General features: G+C 43.3%; 3 protein-coding genes across 3 annotated transcripts; 2 read left to right on the top strand and 1 right to left on the bottom strand.

The window, feature by feature from the left end:
* Positions 1 to 2,131: 2,131 nt before the first annotated feature.
* On the top strand, positions 2,132 to 3,810 carry kcnk12l (potassium channel, subfamily K, member 12 like). Its single transcript, XM_040183051.2, is given in 3 exon segments — positions 2,132 to 2,403; positions 2,406 to 2,585; positions 2,686 to 3,810. Coding segments are annotated over 3 exon segments (1,344 nt in total). The 5' UTR covers positions 2,132 to 2,231; the 3' UTR covers positions 3,678 to 3,810.
* Positions 3,811 to 4,627: 817 nt separating this feature from the next.
* On the bottom strand, positions 4,628 to 9,908 carry ppm1nb (protein phosphatase, Mg2+/Mn2+ dependent, 1Nb (putative)). The gene is made up of 6 exons (XM_040183052.2): positions 9,073 to 9,908; positions 8,269 to 8,840; positions 7,013 to 7,130; positions 6,138 to 6,252; positions 5,989 to 6,052; positions 4,628 to 5,883 (listed from the first exon to the last, which is right to left on the bottom strand). Exons 1-6 carry the CDS (start codon positions 9,476 to 9,478, stop codon positions 5,872 to 5,874), a joined length of 1,287 nt encoding a protein of 428 aa, XP_040038986.2. The 5' UTR covers positions 9,479 to 9,908; the 3' UTR covers positions 4,628 to 5,871.
* Positions 9,909 to 11,280: 1,372 nt separating this feature from the next.
* Positions 11,281 to 15,847, top strand: rtn2b (reticulon 2b). Its single transcript, XM_040183054.2, has 7 exons — positions 11,281 to 11,476; positions 12,928 to 13,135; positions 13,251 to 13,389; positions 13,482 to 13,551; positions 13,741 to 13,787; positions 13,890 to 13,948; positions 14,026 to 15,847. The coding sequence occupies exons 1-7, from the start codon at positions 11,464 to 11,466 to the stop codon at positions 14,138 to 14,140; spliced, it is 651 nt and encodes a 216-aa protein (XP_040038988.2). The 5' UTR covers positions 11,281 to 11,463; the 3' UTR covers positions 14,141 to 15,847.
* Positions 15,848 to 16,361: the final 514 nt, after the last annotated feature.

The raw sequence follows: 16,361 nt of genomic DNA on the forward strand, positions 1-16,361 counted from the left end.
CAATACTCTAAAGTTACGGTGTAACTGAATATAATGGAATATAATATTACCGCGTGAAAATAAGAATTATTACCTAAGATTGTGAACGACTTTGACCATTTGCAGTCAGGATTATGATTAGAACAACAACTGAACTTGAGTGGATATCGATGATAAGTTATGGGGCAGTTCTCCAGCTACAGATATTGTTAATATCTGAAACCAATACCAGGTTTATAGAGTTAATGGTTTCATTTTTCCGTTTAACTATATATTATTTTTACTCAGTTTGTACACCACTTCATAAGAGACCGATGATAAGCAGAGTTATGCAGTGACATACTGAGTCTGTAGACACTTGATATTTTCCCTCTTCAAGTCAAATTCAAGGCTTAAAGGCAGTTATTTAATGGATTATTCTTCTGGAAGTAAATTTAATATTTTAACAAGAGCAGTGACTACGGTGCGGCTCAGTCAAATTTACTGATCAGTTTAATATCAAGTCATAAGTATTTTATTTTGTTTTTAACAAAGACTCATTATTTATCGTTCCTGCGGCTTGAAATGTACCTCTTTTTGTCTCAGTAGGGCTCCACAGTCTCTGAGTCATGAAAAACAGCTGTTTCAATCCTCCTTTGATGCATTAAGGTTGATTCAGTTTCATGTTTTTACTGTCTTGTATCATTGAAATCAGTATTGTAGAATACTAATTATTAGTATTGCGTGTTACATAAACCGAGTGACTCATTTGAAAACCTCTTCACAAAATAATATCTTTTTTAGTTATTTAAAAAAAAAACAATGCTGTAACGCGGATCTCCGAAGTCATCGTCACTTACTGATGTACATACTCGCATGCATTAACCCATTAAAACATACAATAAAAAGGACAGATCCGCAGCACTGCAAACCTGAGCGGATACAAAAATACGAATCCAACTCTAAAGTTCAACACCTGATGCAGGGCTGACCGGTGAGATGAAGGCAGATGTGCTCTCTGTCCTCCGCACCTGTGTGCCTGTGTTATTCAGCCATCAGAGGGCAGGCGGAGGGAACCCCTGCCCTTACCTGCAGCCCCGGACGAGATGAAAGGGACGAGCAGACACAGACACAAGAGTCGTGCTCCACGAATCCTCCCACGCGGTCTGCAGCCGCAACAACAAAAAGCCCTCTGAGAGGCTGGAGGCTGCACAACACACAACCGCAATCTGACCTGCCGGCTACCGAGCAAATCCCACCGGAGCACTTTGGAGTTGAGTGCCTTGCCCGCGGGCCGTGGTGAAGATGGAGGGGTGGGTTCTATGTTTCACCGATATGCATCCAGCTGAACTGGCTACTTGTTTAATGTTTAGGCCACTGCATAATATTAGTTTCAGTAGCGGGGGGCCGAGGGTCAGAGAAGGACCAGCTGGATACAACTGAGTGATTAAAGGAGCAATTATGTAAAGCAAATCTTGTCACTTGTAACCCTTCACGGGGAAGTCAAATCGAGGCGTGATGAAGGACGAAAAAAGGGGAATGGTGTTTTCAAAATGAGGAGATGACTGCACCAATCAGTGTGTGCTGAAAGGCGCAGGGGTGGGCAGGGGATGATGATGTCAGTGTGTGACAGATGAAATATCAGGCGCCCGCTCAGTTTGCACGGATAACTCGAGAGGCTCCTCCTCGCTGGTCACTGTTCGTCAGGTCCATGGAGCGAGCACAGCAGACCGACGCCGAGTGGACGCCGCTGTCAACGGAACCAGGTATGATGTGCAGCGCTTTTTATTTACTTTAAACCATAATCTGCTTGACATAGATACATGTTATAAACTGCTATTGACTAAAATTATTTGAAATATATTTACTGATTTAGCCCAAATAGTTTGTGGTTAGATTTCTTTGGTTTAAATAATTTAAATAATTATTAAAAGGATAAAAGGGAAAAAGGGAAAAAGCATATCCAGTTGTATAGAATAAAGTTATTTTAAATTACATATCATGTAGTACTCCCACTATTATATATCTCTTTTTCCTTTTTTTTTCTTCTTACAGACTGTTCTCTTCACATGCATAACTTACCTTTTACGCTATCAAAGTACCTTCCTCATAGTGATATTCAGACTTTCAGCACTAATTTTGGAGCTCAATGCGTTGCTCTGTGTGTAAACCACAAGCGCTCCACATAGGTGGTGCACGTATGTTGTGCGGCGGGTGACGCATGCTGCACATACTGCGAGAGTGTGACCTGGTGGCGCTGGCGGAGGTGGTGCATGCGGTGTATCTGCGCTGCTGCTGTGCTCATGGCCCAGAGGAGGGCCGCCGGTGGCTGCTGCTGCCCCAGGGCGCCCGTGAACGAAGACAACGCCCGGTTCTGCCTGCTGGCCGGGCTCATCCTGGTCTACTTGCTGTGTGGAGCGGCCATCTTCTCAGCGCTGGAACACCCCTTTGGAAACAGCAGCTGGACAACTTCACCCACAGGTACAGGGTCAACTTGGGGGCCCTGCACACCCTGCTGCGTCAGTACGAGGAGGCGAACGGAGCCGGGATCAGAGTGGACACGCTGAGGCCCCGCTGGGACTTTTCTGGAGCTTTTTACTTTGTTGGTACAGTGGTCTCCACTATTGGTGAGCTTTTTTTTTGCTTTGTTCTCTTTCTAAGATGTCAACTCAAACGTTTTTAGATCATTCTTATGACCTTTTTTTTAATTTTGTGTCTCTGCTGTAGGCTTTGGAATGACCACACCGGCGACCATAGCTGGAAAAATCTTCTTAATCTTCTACGGTCTCATCGGCTGTGCCGCCACCATTCTGTTCTTTAACCTCTTCCTGGAGAGGATCATCACAATGTTGGCGTACATCATGCGCTGGTGTCACGAGCGTCGGCTGAGGTGTGCCGGAGTCTGGGTGGTGTCGAGCAGGGAAGAGTCCGAGGAGGACAGCCTGGAAGGCTGGAAACCATCGGTCTATTACGTGATGCTGATCCTGGGCGTGGCGTCGGTCGTGATCGCGTGCAGCGCCTCCACGCTGTACAGCCCCATGGAGAACTGGAGCTACGTGGACTCCCTCTACTTCTGCTTTGTGGCCTTCAGCACCATCGGCTTCGGGGACCTGGTGAGCAGTCAGAGAGCCCAGTACGAGTCTCAGGAGGCCTACCGACTCGGGAACTGCATTTTCATCCTGATGGGGGTGTGTTGTATCTATTCGCTTTTCAACGTCATTTCTATCATCATCAAGCAAACCCTAACCTGGATCGTTGGTAAACTGGTGTGCCCGGGGCGGCATCAGTGCTGCTCCTGCTCCAGACATGGATGCTGGTGGTTCTGCTGCCCCTGCCTGAAGAAGAAAAATCCCAACCGCATGCGTCCGCTCGCACGCGTCAGACAGAAGCACTTGAAGCGCAACGCCGTGCAGCCCATCGCATCCCACCGCCCCGCGGGAAGACACCGCTGCATGGACGGCTCGGTGGAGACGGTGTGCGACAGTGAGACGGACGCCGGCGCGGCCGCCGTGGGCCGCCGCATGTCGGGGGAGATGATCTCTGTGAATGAGTTCATGGTGTCCAATAAGGTGTCTCTGGCGCTGCTGCAGAAGCAGCTGAGCGAAACCGCTCATCAGGGCCCGCGGCAAAGCTACGGCCATCAGAACGGATTCTCCGGGGGTGTTGGGGCCTTGGCCATTATGAATAATCGCCTACAGGAGACCAGCATGGATAGGTAGCATAGATCATGTGCCTTGCATCCCAAATCCGACCTATTTGCTTGTTGAGTGAATTGGAGAAATCCTCAGTGGGCCACCACAGAATTCTGCCATTAATGCCGTTCCAATTTTTACTTTGAGCAATTTCAACAGAGGTCTGTATGGACAAATGCAGACCTACTGCGTGGATTCTCGACATCCAAAATTTGATTATATTTTCTTGTCTGTGTAGACAAGAAGACAATTTAAAGACTTTCACATCCTTGTGAGGAGGGGTCTGATGTCCTGAAGTGATTGGCTCGTTCAAAAGCAATCAGATGAAAGAAGCCGTGAAGGGCCACTTAGAGGGGACTGCTGATTTAAGAGTGCTGCACATGTCGTCTGAGATGCTCATGAATATAGATGTGAGGTGGTAGTCGGTATTAGTGAATATACAGACATCAACACGATATGTATACAGATTCTGCTTAATTAACTAGCTGCTTACAAAACATGCCACGTTTAAATTGTGATTTGCATTCAAACAGAGGTTCTCATGAGGTACTGCATGAGCTCACAAACACCCACAAAAGAGCTTTCTAATTCGTAAATTGCTCAGAAGTCAAAAAAGCTTGTTTTTTCATCAATGCACATCATTGACATTCGTAGTAGTCATGAAATAGCGTCGTGATCCAGGGTTTTAAATAGAGCCCGTCTAATCAAACCAGGCCCGTAGAGGACGTCCTTAAGTCAAAAGTGCTTATAGTCCCAGGATCACATCATCAGAGCTGGTAGCAAGATTCAGGCTCCTCTGCTAGCTCGAGGAGATCCTTTACTATGCAAAAAACAAACGTTTGAATCAGATTTGTGTTGTACTGCATCATCCACAGTTTTTTGAATGACAGGATGACGATTGTGAGGTGAAAAGCTTCCATTTTGCTCTAGTTTCCACGCTTGATACATTCTTTGATACTTGAGAACGATGAGAGAAATAGTGCTTTAGGGTTTTATTTGGGGTAAAAACACTGCAAGTTGTCAATTAAATGTTATTTTTTGGGGTTTAAAACAGCAATGACTCTTAACATGTAATGTCTATACATACAAAAATTCTCACTGAAATGATAAACCATCCTCCAATATAAGATGCTGATAAAACGACCCATCCCATAACTGACCCGATCTGATGCTGTTTGTTTTATCTTTACCATAAAATATGTGAATAAGGCAGCACAGTACATTTCAACCAACTTCTGGAAAAAAAACATTCCACAAACACTCTATTGGGTAAAATGTTTAGAAATATGGTTATACGAAAATGGAAAGACTTGCAAAAAATATAGGCGTAGAACTTCACGTAAAATAGATTTTGATTGGTCAGCCAATGTTAGGATACTTTTAGTTCAGAATTTGTTCACAAAAAAATATATTGTTACACGCAGTATGGATCTTTTGATGATACTTTATCAAATGATGTTAACCATTAACTCCCTAACAAATAACGTGACTTCACTTAAGCAAAGTGGATTTAATTCTATGTGTTTCAAATAAACAAGTAAACGCCTTTTCAAAAAAGATTTAGATTTTGAGTGAAATTTACCTCCTTCTTGAATAAGTGTTTGTATGCTTCAAGATTAAAATAGCAATGGAACATTGTATTAGTGTCTCTTTTTGCCACGAGGAAAAGCTAAATTTGTGCACACCCATCAGCCGCCCGGCCGCTAGCACTGTTAGCACCGCTAGCACTGTTAGCACTCCCTGTTGCAGCAGATGGATATATGTTAGCTGTACGTTAGCTTTTGGCTACCACTTACCCATCTGTTCCTCCTCATTTTCGAAACGTCCTCTTTAAAACACAACTCCACATACATATGCTCATTTATAATTTCATCCAATGACAATGTACAATTTCACAGCTAGTTATTCAGTTTTTCAGTCGTTTAGAATTCTCATCTGTATTTTCTGTTCACTGAATATGAGGCAGAGGTTTGTAGCTGGATCGCGTCTCTGAGTAAGTTTTACAAAATGTCCTCTTATATAAATATAAAATGTATTAGGCTTAATTAGATCTATTTTGCATCGTATCTGTTATGCCAAGATACTGTTTCCTAGTATGATGTAAACAAACACCTGCGTTCAACATCTCCCTTTCTGTCAAAGTGCACACATGAAGAAAACTGTTTTAATATTGAAATAAATTACAGTCCTTCCATGGATCCTCGGGTACCAGCCCGGCTTCTCAAGAGCCTCCCTGGACAGACGGTCAAAGGAGAGAATAATGGTGAATACACTCTCCGCTTTGGAGGAAATATGCCTTCTACTGGTTTCAGTGGGACAGCCTGGAGTTTGTACTCACATTTGGTAGCATGGGCCTGTGGTTCTCTCTTTGTTCATAGTAAGCAGAAATGATGCAGTTCCTTCTGCAACACACAAGCACGCTGCCATGTCACAATCCGGGGAACACACACACATACACACACAGCCACACACATCGACACCTCTTACTTGCTCTGAATGCCTCCTCCTGGTGGTAATCCGGGGATGTCGGAGGATGCGAGGATCGTGAGGATGGACAGCAGGTCGGGTTCTTCCCCTCGGACGCACAGCTCATCATAAATCTCTGTCAGATATTAAGACCAAAATGTATAGAAACATTTCTCGTATAAGCACATTTGGAAGTTGCAGGCAACTTTTTTCGGATTTGACATGTATCTAAACGGTAGATTTAATCTGTGTTTGCGATATTGTCAACAAACGAATCAACCACAAAAATTCACAAAACTAACAACAACAACTTGGAAAGTGTCTCATTATTTCATCCCTAAGCTGTTGGCGCTTGCCGTAGTCGGTCCACACACAATTTTGGTTTCATTTAAAAAAATGTAAAGTAAAAACAATTTTTTAAAATAAACATTACTCAAACTATGCGTTTATTTGTTGCACTTTTTCCATATTTGCCAGTATTTTGAGGGTTTGACTTGATACAAACTCCAGAACCCACGTTTCCCGCTCACGAAGGAACGTGTCAGTCAGTGCGACAGCGTGGCTGATTGATTAGTTTGTGGAGGTCTACGGCAAGAGAGGAATCGTCCCAATCAGGCTCCGGCTACAGTTGAGTCTGAGTTTAGTGACAACATGTACGACCACATTGCAAGTAGCCAGTATATAAACTAATTTAAACCAATGAAAAGCTAAATCATTGTGAGACAATAACATTTCACCCAGCGTGTTCCATGAACGCCGACATGTACAGAATGTGCTTGAACTGCAAATCACTGATCTCAAGAAAACGGAGCAGTGTCAAGATTTCATCGTCGCGACAAAGATACGTGCCTAACATCCACTCGGGTGTCTGTTGTTTATCAAAATGGCTCACGCACCTACTACTTTGGACTCCAGCAGGTCCTCCAGTTCGGCCTCCTGGTGCAGCGCCTCTGCTGACAGCTGGGGGGCTCCAGGGAAGCACAGCAGGATGATGCTGATATTGTCCAAGCTGCCCTGTGTGACATCAGCAGAGAGGAATGATGACGACTGACCTCACAAATGTCAACATCTGATACATTACTACATCTTGGGTGACTGGCTTTTCCCCCCCAAAGTCACCTCACGGGCGCATTGGAGCGGTGAAATGTAAATGGAGCGTGGAGGAGGCGGTGACATTTTGAGGTCATTGTGCACACCAGAGCCGAAGCCCGGTTACGCAACGGAGTGACATGATGGACGCGACGGCCAAGCAGAGTGCAACGTGGATGTTAGCGTGTGCTCCGTGCACATGTTCATGGAAGAAAACAGGGGATGAGTTGATGAAGGGAATTTGCCTTGTTTACTGAGGGAGATATTGCATGAATAAAATGATGGACACAACGTAACACTAAAAAGCTCAAGTGGTTTTAACTGGCTGATTCCATTATACTATACAGTTAATTACCATTGGTTACTGTACAGTGAAAAACGTCCTTCAGTGAACAAAATCGGGGAGTTATTTATTATTATATTATATTATTATTATCACTGGAGATGGATGTAATCAAATAATTATTCTCCCTCACTGGTCTAAAATATTTTTTTATTTTCAAGGAAGGTAGTAATCTCACACTATTGTGCACACATAAAAGCAGCCATACTAACAGAGACGCAGCTAAAGCCGAATAAGAGGTCAAAGCTGCTTCTTTGTTCGCTTCGATGAGGGCATTGTCATGTTTAAAGTGCACTTTAATCAATATCATAACGTGGTTGCTCTTGGTGACAACCCCACCTGAATTATCACCTTGTTCTAAATCTCATCTGTATTAATTTTCCGAATGAAAATCATGCAGAAGATTGATTGTGCTTCATTTGGTGTGTGTACTCTGAATCAGATAACAACTGTTGCTGAGTTACCTTCATGAAGCTGTGATCTTTTCTAAAAATAAACTGGGACGACCTCGGCCAATACGACCCAACACAGTCACAGTTTACTGGATCGTGTTATTCCATAAAATCTCTTTCCCATTAAAAACTATACAACATAGTTGTTTACTGATACTGTAGTTATAATCAGTTCAAAGTATTTTCCCGTTAAACTACGTAAAGTGTAGAAATGCAATAAAAGAGCTCCAGGCGACATGTACACTGGTTTTAAGCCGCTGGTTCTGACCTTATAGAGACAGAGGTCAATGACTTGGCTGCAGACGTCCCTCAGGTCGGTGCAGACGCTCAGCCGGTTGTGGATGAAGGCACACAGCTCCTCGTTGCTGATGATGTCCCACACCCCGTCACAGGCCAGCACCAGGAACTCATCTGCAGGCGAGCGCTCCACCACACACACCTCTGGCTCCGGTGACACCATCTGCTGGGTGGGCGTCCGGTTCTCCGCTCCCTTGTAGCTGAAGTCCCCCAGGGCGCGGGACACCGCCAGCGAACCGTTGATCCGTTGGATGGACACAGAGCCGCCCGCACTTTCGATGCGCTCTTTCTCCAGGGGACTGTACGGTTTGTGGTCTTCAGTGGAGAAGCAAACCTGGCCGGACCGGCACAACATGGCCCTGGAGTCACCGCAGTTGGCGAAGTAGATGTAATACGGCGAGATGAGGGCAGCGACCACAGTGGTGCCGCCCCTCTCCCAGCCTTCTCGGCGTGCCGCAGCGTGCAGGTTTTTGTCCGTCTGCAGGAAGCCCTCCAACATGGCTCCTTTTACCCTTTCAGGGTCGTCCTCTGATCCCATCCCACCTGTTTGCGCAAAGATACAACGTGAGAATATATACGTCTTTATATGTATATACATTGTTACTTAGAATAGGATCGATTTTTGCAGAATATAATGAGGAATGATATAAAATAAAATTGTCTTTCACAGCAATATAAGCCTAAAAAAACGGTGTCTTGTTCAGACTAAGACAAAGGTGAGCGTCAAGATGACGACACTGCAAACCACAAGTTAAATATTTCGTACACCCTTTACCTGTGGTCAGGATCTGACCCAGCAGGTGCTGTGAGCAGTACTGTGCCACGTTGCTGCCTGCGTGACCATCGAACACGGCGAAGAAGCTCCAGTCGGCCAGCTCTCCACCCAGCTGTGGCACACAGTTGTGGAAGTCCTCCATGTTGGCCCTCCATCCCTGCATGCTTCCCAGGGCGTAGGTAAGGCCCCAGCGGGCGCAGCCTTCCTCGGTCAGCTTGTCCAGGACCGGCCGGTCCAGGTAAGGGCTGGGAATGACCTCCTCCCGCTCCCCGTCCCTTGGTTGCTCCACCTCGGCGGCTCCTCCACGGCCCCCTTTGAAGAAAGAGCTGACCCTTTTCTCCGTCTCTTTCACCAGCTGCCGCATGAACGCAGGCATCTCCACGCTGCCCTTCCTGGAGGTCCTCATGGCTTTTGTGCCCAGTTGATGCGTGCTGAATCTTCTTTTGTTTTTCTATCCCTTCCTCGGTGTTTGTGGCTGGAGCGGATGACGGAGGTGGGCCTGATGCTGGGCCTGTGCAGTGTCTGCGTAGCCCTGCTGCTCCAGGGCTCAGAGCATGGCCGCCTGAGCTGATGAATCCTCTCAGTGCTGGCTGCTCACCCCCCTCTCTCTGCTCATCTCCTTCCCTTCTTCTCTCCTCTCTGGAGACCTCACTGAGCAGTGCGCTCTCTTCCTCTCATCCTTCCTCTGCTTCTTGTTCTCTCCTCTGCGCTGCTGTGATTTCACTCTCTGTCTCACTTTTTCATAGCTCCTGTCTTTCACCAGCTCTCTCCTTGTTATTTTTCCTCCCTTCTCTGTGATTGGTTGGCTATTTATGTGCACCAATCCCCCGATTGCTTTTATCGCCACTGTCTTGTTTGAGCTCAACCACTCTCACCGTCCTCCTATCGGAAGCTGTGGCCCTCCCACATGTTTGGTAATCTCAACGTGCGATCGGTTGGGATTACGGGCTTCCACCGCAGTGGATTACAGGACTGTCGGCCCTTTGGCCCACAGTTTTATTGATGCGGTAAAATAAGGGACACGGGACAAGGTTTATGCACGCAGATGAGCCATTTATACTAATATTACAGTTGTCTGCATTGAATATGGTGATGGTGTAAGTGTCGTGTCTCTGCGGGGACTAATGACTCATCATGCTCAATTAAAAAACAGAAATTATAGCTGCATTAAGTATTGAATTAAATGTCAGATAGGACTCAGGGTCGGAATGCTTTTGTATTATTATAATTGTTATTATTGTTTCAAGTTATGTTAAGCAAAATCTGCTGTTGGTCAGATCTGGTTTTCATTCACGGATGTAAAATGATCAGTAGTTTTGTTTAAATCTTTAGTTGAATAAAATAATTAGCAAAATTGGTTATCTTACGTAAACAAAAACATGGAAAAATGAGTGGAAATTGAGGGGGAACGTTTATTTAACTGTTTATTTGAATAGATATCCAGAAGATGATTATGTTTGTCATCAAACATTATTTAAAGCTTTTGTTTTGGCATCATTCATCAATTAACTGCTTAACTCTGTAGAGTCAGCCAGGATGAGATTACTGCGCTCTCGAACTCTCCCGTACTTTGATTTTAGGGCTCAACTTTAGCCGTTGGATAAGCGGTTTTAAACATTGAGCAGAAAGCCCGAGCGTGTTGTCATTTTGAAAGCTTTTAATAACAGACCAAAAAGGTGATGACGTATTCTATACTTTATAGTTACTTTATAATATTTTTTCAACAAAATATACTGTCTCTTTCATGACATTTGAACAGAATGCCTCATTACTTTTTAGTATAATAACTTTAGTATACTTTAGTATAAATAATATTATTTTGACCATTTTGAGGCCATTTTTTAAACTTTATTCTACAACAATATGACTTTATACATCATACTATACAATTTATTGTTGCCATTTTAAGTCTTTATTTGACATAGCATACAATTGCATTTTTGACCAGTTCCTATTACTATTCAATGCCTTTTTCTATATTATGACTTTTATTGTGAGATTAGCCTACTGTACTTTTTACATTTTATTCATTTTTACGCAATCACAATTTTTTAAACTAGTGTTCAGTCTTTTTCAATGACTACATTTTGACTGTATTTATTATTTTGAGTAGTATGTTTCAACCTCTACCTGCACCATACACACAAACACAAATCAAAATTCTGCCCCTGCTAAGGGCCATGCACGCTGATGTCTCAGGTTCCCTATTTAAGTGTGTGTGTGAAAGTGAGAGAGAGAGAGGGAGGGAATCGGGGGTATCCAATACAGGATAAAATTAGTCCAGCCAGGCCTTATACTGCTGACGGAGCTGTGGTGGCCAAAAAAAGCCTGCAGTCTGAGCCAACGGTGGAGCACAAGGAAGCGAGGAAAGCAACCGAGATCAGCGCTGAAATGGCCACCAAACGTAAGAAAATAAATAAGAGCCCGTCAGGGAGCAGGTGCACGAAGTCCAGCTGTCAGGTGGTCGAGGGAAAGATAATTTGTTCTCTCCTCTCTTCTGGGAAGGTGTGAATACAAACCGGATGACTAGTCAATACCGAGGGCTGCATGTCTTTCAGTTGGGGGACACATGGGACTCAACTAAATGGGACAATGTCGCTGAGTGAAAGCTGTTTGTTTCATTCATAAAGGTCCACGTTGCCCGAAACAAACAGGATTTATGAGCGATACAAGATAAACTTTTCCTGCTAATGCTTTTTTAAATATTATAATTTAGTTGTGTGAACGGGTTTAGGATCAGAGTGAGGTTGTGCCACGCTTGGAAAATGACATCAGTATGGGTCTCTGTTTCTGCCTGACCAGCTTTCTGTCTAAATAGATGCTTATAAAAATGGGTTGCTGGTTGTTTATGCGTGTGTGTGTGTGTGTGTGTGTTTAAGCATGAGTCAGTTGCTTGCAAATTGTCTTTTGAAATACAAATTTTTGTTGTTAGTGTCTGTGTGTACATATAAGTGTATTATTCCCAAGTTTTTCTAAGAAACTACCGTGAGGTTTGCAACGGCCATACGAGAGAGAGTTCTGTCTGTTTTTTGGGGGGTGTTTGACAATCTAATGTGATGCTGTAATTCATAGTACAGTGATTGCATAGTAGTATTTATATTAATTATCACACGATCACGCAGATACATTTTCCTGAAATATTGTCTCTTTCTTTGTCAAGTGAAGATGTTTCTTCTCAGGGTGTCTTTGATTTGAATACAGGGCCTGCATTCCCCCAAATTAGTCCCATGTACTGTCTGCTTTTTAAAGATAGATTTGTACACAATAGAACAATTAAACGTGAAACATACATCCGAAAAGAGGCAACACATCTTGTATCTGTGTGCAGATAGCTGGACAATCCGTAGTTGGAACCAAATTCACTTCTTCCTCAAATGGTGTCACTTTTCAAAGATCTTTTGAAAATTGATAGAAAACTACCTGTAACAAAGTGTGGGCCTAACCCCACATGGAAAGGAACATACCTGCCATGCAAATACAGCACCAAAAAAAACATGACAGTGCTTCAGGCCTCGCTATCAGGCATCTTCACAGCCACTGCAATTTTAATTCTCTACACCCTTCTGGCATCTACCGTAGTGATACCACGGTGAAGAGCTATAAACTGGTTTGAGTGATATTGGCTTGACAACAAAAACAATAAAGAATGAGCAAAGAAATGAGTAGGTGCTAAATCAAACAAACGCATCTATTTGATTTCTATAATAAAAAAATTAAGTACCTTTTCCAGATGATTAAAGCATTAGATCATCTTCACATTTCTGTCGCAGATGTTCCGTGTGTTAATGATACATCCATCGTAATTCATCTCATTTATTGTTTCTATTGTGCGTGTGTGTGTGTCTTCCTGAGTAGTTGTGGATCTGGTGTATTGGCGTAAGATGAGAAAGACCGGTGTGGTGTTCACGGGTTTGGTGATCAGTCTGGCCAGTCTGTTCCAGCTCAGCGCCATCACCGTGCTCTCCCACATCTGTCTTGGTGTCATGTCTGTCACCTTCATCCTCCGCCTTTATTACAAACTGCTGGAGCTGCTGCGCTGGAACTCCGGAGTCCATCCCTTCCAGTGAGTCTGTGGATGTTTACTTGTGTGTGTTTTTACAACCTGAATCCCGGATGCTGCTGTGTCGCCGTCGATGAGTCCACAATCCATCATGGCTCTTTGTCTTCTCTTTCTCCAGGTCATATCTGGACCACGACAGCTCTCTGACGGATAAGGAGACAGTGATGGTGGTGGAGGAGGTGGTGCTGCTGATCGCATTTGCCTGGACGGAGATCAAACGGCTGATTTTCATCGAAAGCATGATCGACTCAATTAAGGTCAGAGTCGCGCGCGTATGCACGTTGACTCAGTGGGCATCGCCTCATTTGATACGGTGTTGTTGTCATGATTATTTTTTACGCTCCTTCAGTTCGTTGTGCTCCTGTACCTGCTGTCCTATGTTGGAGTCCAGACGAGCGGACTGACTCTGGTGATAACCGGTGAGCTATTTCAATCTACCAACTCTTTGAATAAGTTCTATAGGAGAACAAAAACCAGGGCCCACCACACAGATATGTTGTGCACCCCACACTTCAATGGAAATACAAATTAATACATAAACACGATCAAGGTAAGAAAAAAGTACCATAGTACTAAAATAATTTCTCCTTGGTATTTGTCTTTAACAGCTGTGATCGTTATTTTCTCGCTTCCTCTGTTGTACAAAAAGCAGCAGGTGAGCAATTCTTGTTGTCATTTTATTCTAAATACTGAAAATGGAGCAGATGGATACAGAGGTGCTTTGAAGGCGCTGAGCTGTCTGATGCTTTGCTTGTAGATGCGGATAAGGAGGATGCTCAGAGCGCTCAGAGCCTTCGTAAAGAGAATCAAAAACATGTAAGTAACCCGCTCTTTGAATATCATATTCTCATGTGATCACGCTTACGTAATATGGAAATCCTTTTTTGTTACAGGTGCTTCGGTCTGTGTGAGGCAGTGAGACCTTCTCCTGCTGCTCCACCCGCGGCGGCACCTACACCCACACCCTCACCAGCGCCCGCACCCAAGCAGAAAGCCAAGTCAAAGTAACTTGCTGGTTGCCTGTCGAAAGCACCTGGGATTAGGAATTTGAGAAATGTTGGAATGGTACGTGCTCTGCTGGGCCGCTTTGAGGGGACATTTCTCCACCGTGATGTTCGTTTATGGCAGCGAGATCTAATTGATCCCGACAGCTGAAACAAAGAGAAGGAGAAGCAGTTGAAATGTATGAGGAGAGATTTTTTTGTATTTACTGAGATGCTTTCTGTGGGATGTGTTTAATTTAACCTGTTCACAGAGCACTGTTTTTTTCCCTTTGATAACAGGTCTATTTTTACATAACAGCGAGCACCGTGTTCCTGTTAAGCTGCAGATTTATTCATGACAAAGAAGTGAAGCATTATTGCTGCTCTCATTAGGGAGCAGCATGAATAGTTAGCTGGCCAGAATAAATCTGACATGAACATCACCCGCCATTAATTAACCTAAACTGTGCGCTTGCTAAGTTGAAGTATTATCAAAAGCTTTTTAAGAAGCAACGTTTTGCAACATTTATGAGAAATAATGAGCACGTTGTCCTCTGCTCCTCGTGCTCATTGCACTTTAATCAACACAGTGACTCACTGCTGCTCGTGGTTAATGATTAAAGTAAGGAAACTTTTACTGTCCTGCGGTAACTTAAATAGCAGAGATCTCTTTACTGTTAAGACAGATATTTTTGCTCTTGTTTTTAACTGCTGGTTAAAATGGAAAACGGCTTTAGATGCTGAAAGCTCCACAGGGTTCACCAGCCAACTTTATCTGACTTTGTGCAGAGTGTTCAGTGGGTTTTTAAAAAATGAAGACAGCTGCATTCAGCGGTGGAAAATGTTCAAATAAAACCGTCAAAATGCGGCAGAGGAAAAAATGCTAAAGTACTTTGTAGAGCTGAACTTCCGAGTTGGGTCATGGAATCTATTGCTAATGTAAAACATATCACTACGCTGCCAGAAGCCTTTTGTCCACAAAGTCAGTCTTACAAACAGCTCTTCAGCAAAGGAACAAAGGCCAACGATTCACCTTACTTCAGTTACCCAGTTTGTAGTTTTAAACATTTAAAAGTCCTATCACAACACGCAGCTGAGAAAATGCCACAGGGGCAGTTTATCAAGGAGGTTACCGGCAAATTAAAAAAAAAATCATCCTGAAGGTACAATCATCAATTCCACAGCGTCGATAAAATTACATTTGACTCAAGAAATTCCCCAAGGATTTTAATAAATATGTATATATTGTCCGTCCGTAACAATTCAGAACTTCTAGCCAGGATGTTTTCATTTAGATACTGGATAGCTGGTCGCTGGCAAAACTGCACGCTAACATCTTTTAAAATTAACCAAGAATGAAATAACCAAAAGTTGTCTTTGAAATCTCTCCACACTGTGTCTGATTAATTGTCCCTTGATCTGACGGACATTAAAACTTCCCCAATGCTTTAGCTTACATGAGGTTGAGTAGATAATCACAAGTTTCAATTATGGATGACATCATCCTTTATTTATCCTTCAACCCTTTTCTGACAACTCTACTTATTTATCTGCCAAAAAGACAGTTTACAGTTATTTCAATGCAGATGTTTTGATGGCCAGCTGCTGTTGGCATGTCAGGTTAATGTTGTTGACCTTGTAGTGCTCTCTAGTGGTCGGTGTTTCAGACCTTGAAACTGCACTTACAAACACGTCTTAATAAACTGAATCATTTCATACTGCATCCCTCAAAGCGGGCTTTGGTCATTTCAATCCGTAATGGAAGAAAACGGGTCAAAACACCTTAGTTGTTAAAAGACAAAGTACACGGTATGATTTGTGTTTGGATTTAAGACCACTTATGAACCGTTTTCCTAAGAGCTATTTATTTGGTGGAAAGAAGTTCTGAAGAGCAAGATCATCATTTTCTTGCTACTATTAGAAGTTATTTAGACAACGTATTGTCTCAATATGGGGGAACCGGCCCCCCTTAAAGACGCATCACGCTGCGGCCTACCTGGGTAAAAGCTGAAAGGCCGTTAATGAATTTTACTCCCTAATTCATCCGGTTTATGTGGAATTGGCATCTTTAGGAGTTATGTTATATTCTTTTATGAATGTTGCTTAATGCAACAGTAAATTGTACAAAAAAAACAATGTAATTATGATTAGAAAGATGTTTAAAGTAAGGCTTTTCTTCTCTCATTGTCGTCACTTTTATCTCTTCTTTTGGATTAACCTTCTTTCTATATTGTTTCCTATTATGT

Source organism: Gasterosteus aculeatus, chromosome 7 (genome assembly GCF_964276395.1).
Source record: "Gasterosteus aculeatus chromosome 7, fGasAcu3.hap1.1, whole genome shotgun sequence".
Lineage (NCBI taxonomy): Eukaryota > Metazoa > Chordata > Actinopteri > Perciformes > Gasterosteidae > Gasterosteus > Gasterosteus aculeatus.